Consider the following 11,534-nt stretch of genomic DNA (forward strand, 5'->3'; position numbering starts at 1 on the left):
CGACCAGGACAAAGGAGGTCATCCTGCCACTGTATCGTGCAATGGTGCGACCGCATCTGGAGTACTGTGTCCAATATTGGTCGCCGTACCTCAAAAAGGACATGGCGGTACTTGAGGGAGTCCAGAGAAGAGCAACTAAACTGATAAGAGGTATGGAAAACCTCTCATATACTGACAGACTGAAAAAGCTGGGGCTGTTCTCCCTGGAAAAGCGGAGACTTAGAGGAGACATGATAGAAACCTTCAAGATCCTGAAGGGTATAGAAAAAGTAGACAGGGACAGATTTTTCAGATTACGGGGAACCACAAGTACAAGGGGGCACTCGGAAAAATTAAAAGGAGACAGGTTTAAAACAAATGCCAGAAAGTTCTTTTTCACCCAGAGGGTGGTGGACACATGGAACGCGCTCCCGGAGGCTGTGATAGGCCGGAGCACGTTACAAGGCTTCAAAGAAGGTTTGGATAGGTTCCTAGAGGATAAAGGAATTGAAGGGTACAGATAAGAGTAGCGGTAGGTTATAGGGATAGTCTGGGACCATTGCTCAGGCAATGGGCCTGATGGGCCGCCGCGGGAGCGGACCGCTGGGCGAGATGGACCTCTGGTCTGCCTCAGCGGAGGCAACTTCTTATGTTCTTATGTTCTTATAACAAGGGGGGCAATAAACAAAAACAAAAGTTCAACCAACTTACAAGCACAAATGGGTACAAGGGGGATAAAGAAAGGGGAGGTTACAATAAAACCAAAAAGGTTGGGGAAGGGAAGGAGTGGAACAAAAGGGAAGGGAAGTCACAATGAAATTCTGCCTAAACAATTAAGGATATAAGCTAAAAAATCAAAGAAGAAAGGGTGATCCATAGCAAGGTAAGGAAAAAGGCCAAGAGCAGAAAGCCAAAGCTCAGTCTCTTTAAATTCATGTCCCTTGGGTAGATGTTTTTTGTTCACTGCACAGGGATATCTTTTGTTTTGGTATTATTCCTGATGGTAATGATGGATGGGGGAGGGAATTTTTATCTTTGTATAGATACTGATTGATTATAAGTGCTTGGTTGATTATCATTATTTGTATATAAATTGTATTGTACTTTTTGTTGGCATTAAAAACTAAATAAAGTAAAAAAAAAAGGAAATGTATAAAAAGAAAATCTTTCATTTCTTGGTTAAGCCACAAAGTATGACTTTTCATATGCATATTAAATTGGACAAAATTATTATATCATGATTTATATATTGGGAGCAATTTCAAGCTTTCCACATTGGTCCAAACACAGTCTTTGTTGAGGATATGTTGGTGTCATTGTTGTGCATACATCGAAATCCTCAGCTCAATGTACCACGGTGGCAGCTAAGAAAGCAAATAGAATGTTAGGAATTATCAGGAAAGGAATGGAAAACAAAGATGAAAATGTTACAATGCCCTTGTATTGCTCTATGGTACGGCCGCACCTCGAATTATGTGTGCAATTCTGGTCACTGTATCTCAAAAAAGATATAGCAGAATTAGAAAAGGTACAGAGAAGGGCAACAAAAATGATAAAAGGGATGGGATGGGACGATTTCCCTATGAGGAAAGGCTAAAGTGGCTAGGGCTCTTCAACTTGGAGAAGAGACGGCTCAGGGGGGATATGATAGAGGTCTATAAAATAATGAGTGGAGTGGAAAGGGTAGATGTGAATCACTTGTTCACTCTTTCTAAAAATACTAGGATTAGGGGGCATGTGATGAAGCTACTACGTAATAGATTTACAACAAACTAGAGAAACTATTTCTTCACACAACATGTAATTAGAATCTGGAATTTATTGCTGGAGAATGTAGTAAAATCAGTTAGCTTAGGGCATTGAGGGGACAGCAGTGCCATAGGGAGTGGAGAGAAGAGCAGGGTATGAATGGGACATCAGGGATTGAGAGGAGAATGGGGACTCAGAGGTAGAATGGGGAGCAAAGTGGGAATTTGGGGATGGGATGTTGAGACTTGTAAACTGAATAGAGATTTGGGGATTAAGTGGAAACTTGGCAATTAGGTGGATATGAGTAGGGTTGTGTTAAATGGGCTGAGTATGAGAATAAGTGTTGGTATGACATAGGGGTTAGAGAAGGGGGCTAAAAGGTGGGAAGGGATTGAGAGGTAGCATGAATGACCTGAAGGACTGGAGTGAGAAGTTGTGGAAAAGGAAGAGGATGCTATGGAGGAGTAAGAGAGAAAAGGGATGTCTGAAGGGAATAACAGAGGGTGGAAATGGGGATGTGGAGGTGATTAAAGAGGTGTACTAGGAAGCTAAATAAAGGGTAAAAGATTAAAAAAAAAAAAAAAAAAAAGAGGTTGAAGACAGGGGACAGCAGGATCAATAGGAAGAACTGAAGCTGGTTCTTTCACATGTGTGGACCCCAAACCTCTTTGAATTTCATCACTGGTGTTTTTTGCTAGCATTTAATAACCCAGCTGGGAACAGCATAACACTTCCTAAATTTTTCCTTTTTTCAGAAGCTATTTTGGAATCAGAAGCTACAACTGTGGCACCATCCCAGCCGTCTGCAGCAGAATCCCCTGAGGATATTCCAGTTAATGTCACCATCACAGTAACAGCTGCTCCATGACCAGGCCAACATTCCCATGGCGTTGCACTGTTGTACCACTCCCACCACCAGCCCTTTCCTCAGAAGATACACCAGCTGGGTCTCACGCCAGCATTGCCATGTTACTCAGTGTCTGTACATAATTCTGCATTAAAACTTCATCAATCATTTGAAAGTAAAATCCATTTACCTAGTATAAAGTGTTAATGGCAAATTCTTGTCTAGAATAGAATGCGCACAAATATACATGGGGGTCTGGGATAAACCATTGTTAGGGTAAAAAAAAACCCAACTGTCTTTGTAATTTATACCCAAATGTGAACTTTATTTCGCTATGCTTTCATTCAGAGGTCGAGATTATTGTAGAGCTAATGTCAGGAAATTGAAAATCAAACATGACAAAGAAAACCAGAAATGATCTTGAACAAAAAAAAAATTGGTTTATTGAAAGAATTAAATTGATAATTACAAGGAGAAATTGAATTAGTGCAACAAGTTAATGTACTACTGGAGGCTAACAAATGAATTACAGTTTGATCACAGTGTAAACCCATCTAAGGAAATTACCTCTCACCCTATGTCTTCCTAACTTACAAATAAATTAGTTTCTCTATAACTACAATTAGAATCTTTAAATTAGATCATAGAAAACTATATATTACCCCAAATCCTGATTCTCTCTTTGAAACAGCTCACTTACCCTGCAGAGGAAGGGGACCTAAACAGGAACAGACCCAAAATCAGCACACGTGGCTTTAGGGCACTTGTCTTCTTTGTACAACTTCTCTAAGGATGGAGCCAGATACACAATACCAGCCAATCTCCATTGGCCAGATTATGTTACACCCTTACACCTTAGCTCAGGATTGGTGCATCTGTGACTATGGTTACCAGATTTTCTAAATGAAAAATCCAGGCCCACTAGACTCGCTCCCAGGTCCACCCAGTTCCACCCATCCCTGTCCCATTATACCATGGTCCAGTCCCAAATCCCGTCCTAGCCTCCCCCCCCCCACTGCGGATACTCTCTTGCCTGACGGCGATTTGTTTACAACACATTCCCGACCATAAAATCACCCAAATCCCAAACGTCCAAAACAAGATCTTATAGGTGAATGAGGGGCCAGTACTTTTACTAAAAGCACGAATCTCTAACCGGCATCTGTCATAAACAACACCGATTAGAGAATCATGGAACAGTCCCGTCCCCCGTCCCCCAGCGATTGTGGTAGGGGAGATGCCCAATCTCTCCTGCCATCACCTGCCCCGACCCCTCCCCAACACACAATTGGCAGGAGAGATTGGGCATCTCCCCTATCACAATCGCTGGGGGGGGAGGGGAACAGGACTGTTCCATGATTCACTAATCGGTGTTGTTTATGAGGTTGTGAGTTCAATTTCCACTGCAGCTTTTTTGTGACTCTGAGCAAATCACTTAACCCTTCATTACCCCAGGTACAAAATAAGTACCTGTATGTAATATATAAACTGCTTTGATTTTAACCACAAGAAGGTGATATATCACATCTCCTATCACCCATTTGGTGCATTGATAGCAATTCTGGAAACTGAATAGGTCTATTCATTCTCTTTGTGGTGCATTCTGTTTGTCTCATAACTAAATATGAAAGGGTAATGACAAAGACTAGGGGACACTCGATGAAGTTACAGGGAAATACTTTTAAAACCAATAGGAGGAAATATTATTTCACTCAGAGAATAGTTAAGCTCTGGAACGCATTGCCAGAGGTTGTGGTAAGAGTGGATAGCTGGTTTTAAGAAAGGTTTGGACAATTTCCTGGAGGAAAGTCCATAGTCCATTATTGAGAAAGACATGGGGGAAGCCATTGCTTGCCCTGGATCGGTAGCATGGAATGTTGCTACTCTTTGGGTTATTGCCAGGTACTAGTGACCTGGATTGGCCACTGTGAGAACGAGCTACTGGGCTTGATGGACCTTTGGTCTCACCCAGTAAGGCTATTCTTATGTTCTTATGGAACTAAGCGGTATGTTGGAAAGATACAAAGATCTGGGATCTGGTGCATGTATATTGTACTATTTTTTCTTATCAGTAACGTTTCAGCCCTCTGTATTTGAGCTGTGACTTCAGGTTTGTGAGGTACCTGTTTTGTTTTATTGTGTTGCATGAAATAAACAATTTTTTTTCCTAATAAAAAGTTTGAACTTAAAGAGTGGAATCTGCTCTCTTGTGTTTTTTTTAAAATAATTATTTCTTTCATTATTGTTTTAAATCTGTACAAAGACAGTTTCTTTCGGGTGTCCTTATATTTTGTGGAATTTGGCTTCTTGCTTTTTGTATAGAATATATATATTTTTTATTTATTAACTACCTAAAACCTAGGTGACTTACAATAAAATATTCATAATCATTTAAACAAATGATCAATTGAAGTGCTTGTTAAGCAGGCACTTTCTCTAAAAGTGCTTCCTACCAGCAGCTGGAGTGCTGAAATCGCGTGTGGCTGCTGTAAAGGTCATTTCTGACGACCGAAAGTTGCATCAGAGACGACCTTTCCTGCAGCCACACGCAATTTCAATGCTCCGGCTGCTGGTAGGAAGCACTTTTAGAGAAATTGCCTGCCGCGAAGGTAAGGAGCAGGGAGGGAGAAAGGGAGGAAAGGTGGGGATGGAAAGAACAGATGCTGAAGAGACCTGGGGAAGGTGGGGTGGGGAGGAACAGACGCTGAAGGGAAATGGGGAAGAGAGAGATTCCAGACTATGGGGAGAGCGGAGGGAAGAAGATGGGTGGCAGACCAATTGGGGTGGGGGTGGAGGGAGAGATGGAAGGGAGAGGCACAGTAACAGATCATATGGAAGAGACAGAGAAGGTAGTCAGTGGATGGAAGGAAATGAATGAGGAGAAGATGAGGAAAGCAGAAACCAGACAACAAAGGTAGAAAAAAAATTATTTTTATTTTATTTTATTTTTTTGCTTTAGGATAAAGTAGTATATTAGTTGTGTTGATAAAAATTTATAAACAAAGCTCTGCCAGCAGAACATCTCTTTCTCTAGTTCAGTAGCCAGAACTTTGATTTATAAGGAAGGAATAAGCTAAATATTGCAATACTGACTGAGGCTTGTATGGATGCTGCAGGGACGGGGATGGGGCGGGGACAGTGGTTGCGGGGACGGGGTGGGTTCAGTGGTTGCGGGGATGGGGCGGGGACAGTGGTTGCGGGGACGGGGCAGGGACAGTGGTTGCGGGGACGGGGCAGGGACAGTGGTTGCAGGTACAGGGCGGGGACAGTAGTCGCGGGGATAGGGGCGGTAGTCGCGGGGACGGGGCAGTGACAGGGCCAAATTTTTCCCCCTAGTCATTCTCTAGTGCTTGGTGAGACTCATTATAAAAAGACACAAACGACAGCCATCTCTGTGGCAGGTCCTAAGACGTAGAATGCATTACCAAGATAACTGAGATTGTGTAAAGATGTAATGTCTTTTAAAAAGCAACTAAAAATGTATTTGTTTGTGAAAGCTTTTTATTAGCTATGGCTGTTCAGTTTATTTTATAATTTGCTTTATGCAAATTTTTATTAACTGTGTGCTATTTTATAGCAGATGTGCTATGGGTTGAGGGAAAAAAGTAGCCCGAGAGCCCGTCTAGAAGGGCGCAATGTAACACGGGGCTGGAAGCCCGTGTCGCCGTCGAGTTAGGTGAGGGGTTAGAGGGGGGGAGGGTAAGAGAAGATAGGGTTGCTAGGCACAAGGTAAAACGGTGCGCGATTGGCTTAGGAAAGAGGGGGTGGAGAGGGAGGAGGTTTTAAAGCTGGGACTCTGGAGGACTGGAATTTTTCTGGTCCTCCAGGGCGGCTTTTTCTCACCGGTTTCCTGCTGTTTCGGGCCTCAATTTGAGTTTTGCTGTCGGGATGGAGTCGGAAGGCGGTATCGGTGGGGGTGAGGCAGAGGAGATGGCAGAGATTTCGCTGCTGGCCGGTGACTCGTTTTTGGCTGAGACGGAGGAACAGGTTGGTCAGGAGCAAGGACTAGAGCGGGTCCGTCCGTCGCGCCGGTCAAAAGTTGTAGCACTGTCGGCGCTTGCTGGGTCTGGCGTTTTGGGGACACGGGGGGGTGGATCCAATGTTTCGGTCCCGACGGTCAAGGCTGGGCGCAAGTCGGGAGCGTCGAACAGCTCTATCAGAGCTGTTTCGGCAAGCCGCAGCTCGGGTACCGCGTGCGTGGGCGGGGCGTCATCAACGGTTGCTTTGCCTGTTGCAAACAGCCCTGATACTATACAGCCGCGACTTTCAGGCAGGGGGGGGTCAGCGACAGCGGAGGCACAGTCCTCTGCTCTTCCGAGTCTCGAGGTTGGATCGGGGCATTTCCACGTCGAGGCTGCTGCTGAGATGCCACAGGTTCTCGGCGGGCTGTCGGTCAGTGGGTCCCCGGGTATGGCCGGAGCGGGGAGAGGGTCAGATTGCTTGGGTTTTGGGTCGGCTCCTGGTTTGGTGGGTTTGGGGAGAGGGACAGATTGCATGGGCTTTGGGTCTGTTCCGGTAGCAGGGCCCTCGGGATCTTGGTCCGGGGTTTTTCCTGCAGGCTGGGGTCCGGGTTGGGGTTCTCCGGGTTGGGGACAGGGATCCTCAGTTAGTGGCGTAGGGCCTTCTGCGTCTCACTGGGGAGGGAGTCCTGGTCCGATGGCCATGGGCTTTATGCCCGCAGGCGCCTATGGCCCGGGATGGGGAGTGCCGTTGGGTATGGCTAGTGGGGTTTTGCCTGGTCCTGCCTCTTTTTTTCCTTGTTTTCCACAGGTGCCCCCCTTTTTCCCTGGAGGTCGTGAAGTTGGAGCCTTGGAAGTCGGAGGAGTGACGGAGCGTCCTGGTGGTGCCGGTTCGGAGCGCAGTTCGGCGCTCGGTGGTGTGGTGGCTGCTGGCGGTGGCGCTGCTGGGACTACTCTTCTTTCATCCACTTTACCTGGGGTTGCTGTTCAAGGCGTCTCGGCTTCCACTTCTGGTTCTGCTGTCGAGGCGGGGGCTGCTGACAGTGGCGTCTCAGCAGCCCGAAGTAGTGATCCTGGAGCGTCTTCTTCTCAGGGTAATGTGGCGCCTATGCAGGTTGCTCATTCAGGGGGGGCGCGGGGTAAGAAAGTAAAACGTAAGCGCCAGCGCCGCGAGTCGTCCTCTTCGTCGTCGGGGTCCTATTCGTCCGACTCGTCTGCTTCATCGTCTTCGTCTGCGGGTCGTGTTGGCAGGTCTGAGGCTTCCACAGGCGGGGAGGGTGGTGTAGCGGCGGGTGGTGTACGGGGGGGCGCCTGCGTTGGTGGCTCTTACAGAGCTTTGGGAGAAAGTGCCTAGGACTTTGCGTCGGAAAATCCGAAAACGGTCTTGTTTGGATATATTTCGCCTTATGGAAGGCAGGGCGCAGAGGCGGGGTCATAAAAAATCTAAACGGGATCGTAAAGAGATTAAATCTTTTCCAGTTGCGAGGTCTATTATTAATTGGATGAGGGCTTTCTTGAGACTGGCAAGCGTGTGGGGGCGTGCCTACCCACAGGAGTATGGCCTATTATTGTCGTATGCGGATACAGTGCTCGATGCTTATCAGCGGTTCGGTGGATGGGCTTGGTTAAACTATGACGAGGCGTTTCGGGATAAAATGGAAGAAAACAAGTTCATGTCCTGGGGCACTCAGGACGTGAACTTGTGGCTTACTCACATGGCTTCCAAACCTCCGGCGGGGATGATGGGGCGGATGGGGGCGAGTTCGGTTAGCAGTGGGCGGCCCTTTCGCGGGAGTGGTGGGGGTGGATCAACGCCAGGTTCCGACGTGTGTTGGAAATTTAACAAGTCCTCCTGCCCATTTACAGACTGTAAATTTAGACATGCATGTTCCGTCTGTAGTCAGTCACACTCTGCCCTTAAGTGTCCTAAACGGAGTAGTATCCCAGCAGGACCGATTGGGAAGTAATGGCGGTCAGTTGTTGCCGACGCCTATACGGATTGATGGCATGCGCCTTTGGCTTGGGAGGTATCGTCCTAGGGAGGCTGCTGTCTTTTTAGAATCGGGTTTCACGTCCGGTTTCGTTATCCCTTTTCAAGGGTCTATGGTTTGGAAGAGAGTTCAAAATGCTGTTTCAGTTTCACAGTTACGTGAGGTAGTGCGGGTCAAATTATTGGACGAACTGCGTTTGGGTCGTATTGCTGGCCCGTTTCGTGAACCACCTTTTACCAGGATGATTATATCTCCATTGGCAGTCATTCCTAAGAAGGTTCCGGGTCAGTTTCGTCTCATACACAATTTGTCTCGACCTTTAGGTTGTTCAGTTAATGACGGCATTCCGCGCGATCTTTGTTCGGTGCGTTATGCGTCTTTGGACACTGCATTGAGACACATAGTGGCAGCGGGGAATGGAGCTCTTTTGGCGAAGGTGGATATCGAATCGGCTTTCCGGTTGTTGCCGATTCATCCACAGTCTTTTCCTTTATTAGGTTTTCGTTTTGAGGGTTCTTATTTTTATGATCGTTGTTTGCCCATGGGTTGCTCCATTTCTTGTGCGTACTTTGAGAAGTTTAGCACTTTCCTGCATTGGGTGTTAGTGCAGCAAGTTGGTTTACCTTCGGTTGTTCATTACTTGGACGATTTTTTGTTTGTGGGAGCAGGTCACAGTACTGATTGTGAGCGCTTAAAAAGGACTTTTGAGAATATAGCAGAATCGTTCGGCGTTCCGTTGGCATTAGAAAAATCGGAAGGTCCGGTTTCTTCCCTGGTGTTTTTAGGGATTGAATTGGATTCTGATGCTATGGTGACTCGGCTTCCAGAAGGGAAGGTTCAGCAATTGCTTACGCGTATAGAGCAAGTGCTTTCGGCCCCTAAATCCACATTGCAGGCGATTCAATCATTGTTGGGTTCCCTTAACTTTGCGTGTCGGGTTTTGCCTATGGGCCGGCCTTTTTCTCGTCGTTTGGCTGCGGCCACTTCTGGCGTGCGCGATCGGAGGCATTTTGTACGGCTATCGGGAGGAGTGCGTGCGGATCTTCATATGTGGGCCCTCTTTCTACGGGAATTTAATGGAACGCTTCCCATGCAGATGCCGGAGGTGAGCAGTATGGATTTGGAGCTGTATTCTGATGCGGCAGGTGGTGTGGGTTTTGGGTTATACTGTGGTGGCGAATGGTGCGCTGAACGCTGGCCGCAAGAGTGGGTCCTTTCTGGTATTACAAAAAACATCACATTATTGGAATTGTTCCCACTAGTTGTAGCATGTGAATTGTGGGCAGATGCGTTTCGTAATCGACGCTTAGTTTTTTGGTGTGACAATTTAGGAGTAGTGGAGGTTGTCAACAGACAGGCCGCGCGTTGTTTAGCGTTGAATTCGTTGATGCGCGAGTTAGTGCTGCGCTGCTTGCGTTTAAATTTATATGTGCGTGCGCGTCATGTTCCAGGTTTCCAAAATGGTATTGCTGACTCCTTGTCTCGCTTTAATTTTTTGCAGTTTCGTCGGTTGGCGCCAGAAGCTCGAGTCGAGGGTTTGCCGATGCCAGCACATTTATGGACCCTGGTCAGGAAGGAATCTGGGAGATGCTCCGACTGTCAGTAGCTGCTTCCACATGGTCCCATTATAACGCAGGATTTCGGACAGTGGCGGCTTTTCTGGCCGCTCGGGGCTGGTGCCCGGGCGATGTGTCTGAATCGTTATTATCAGACTTTGTGTTGTCATCGTTTAGAGCTCAGTTGTCTCGGGGAGTTGTTCGTGGCCGCTTAGCAGGATTTGCCTTCTTTTGCAGGGCTTTGGGGTGGGCTTGTCCGTTGTCAAGTTTTCTGGTGCAGCGTATGCTGAGAGCCATGCAGCGCGTTCACCCTTCTCCCCCTGATTCTCGTTTACCTATCACTCACGAGCTTTTGCTGCGGTTGCTTGCGGCTTTGTCGGTGGTTACCAGTTCGACATACGAGGCGGTTTTGTTTCAGGCCGCTTTTGTCACATCATTTTTTGGAGCACTGCGAGTTAGCGAATTGCTAGTATGTCCTGCGTCGCGATTCGGTCTTCGTGGACTTCGGGTTTCTAATGTCACTTTTCATGAATACACCGTGCGGCTTCACATAGTCAGTTCTAAGACGGATCAATTGGCGGTTGGTCATTGCGTGGTTTTGCATGCGGTTTTGGATAGTATTTCTTGTCCTGTTTCTTGCTTGCGGGCTTATCTGGCGGTCCGTCCTGAACAAGGTGACATTTTGTTTGTACATGGGAATGGTTCTCCTCTTACACGATATCAATTCCAGGCGGTGTTGCGCTTGGCTTTAAGATTTTGTGGTGAGGACCCGAGTTCTTATGGGACTCATTCCTTTCGAATTGGTGCGGCCACGAGTGCTAGCATCGCAGGCATGTCTGGAGAAGGTATACAGCGTTTAGGACGTTGGGTTTCAGACGCTTTTCGCGGTTATATACGTCGGGGGGGTCTTGGTTCAAAGTCGGGCAGGGGGAGAGTTGCGCGATAATTTGAGGGGAGGCCTGATTTTTATCCTGGTAGTTTGTAGTCATTTGTTGTTTTTTGTATTGCAGATTCCAGTGGGCGCAGTTACTCCTTGTGGATTGTTGGTCACTCTTTCATCCACTGGGCAGCGGAGCGGGCGTAGATTCGCCCGGGTGGTCGTCATCTTGGTCTGTGTCAGCAGGGTCTCCGCGTTTCCTGGTGGGGCCAACGTGGGATGCGATGGAATCAGCTACTGTTGTTGATGGAGCGACTAAGATCTCGCCCACGTCATCCGGACATTTTGCTTATTCACTTGGGGGGCAATGATGTAGATTCCTGCTCCGGGAAGGATTTGGTTAACACCATCAAAGACGATTTACGGGTGGTTTTAGATTGGTTCCCTGGGGTTTTGTTAATTTGGTCGGACATAATACCGCGCCCTCGTTGTTTGGCGTCACGTCGCTGGACTCGTGGGTTGGCGAAGCTTAATCGTCAGGTGGGAAAATGGGTTATGGGTCAGGGAGGTTTGCAG

General features: G+C 47.2%; 1 protein-coding gene across 1 annotated transcript in view; it reads left to right on the forward strand.

The window, feature by feature from the left end:
* VSIG10L2 (V-set and immunoglobulin domain containing 10 like 2) overlaps window positions 1-2,762 on the forward strand; it is an 83,809-nt gene extending 81,047 nt beyond the window's left edge. Inside the window, exon 12 of the mRNA XM_033917550.1 lies at window positions 2,484-2,762. Within this exon, the coding sequence (XP_033773441.1) occupies window positions 2,484-2,596 (113 nt within the window). The 3' untranslated portion in view covers window positions 2,597-2,762. The remainder of the gene's footprint in view (window positions 1-2,483) is intronic.
* The last annotated feature ends 8,772 nt before the right edge of the window (window positions 2,763-11,534 follow it).

Source organism: Geotrypetes seraphini, chromosome 13, assembly GCF_902459505.1.
Source record: "Geotrypetes seraphini chromosome 13, aGeoSer1.1, whole genome shotgun sequence".
Lineage (NCBI taxonomy): Eukaryota > Metazoa > Chordata > Amphibia > Gymnophiona > Dermophiidae > Geotrypetes > Geotrypetes seraphini.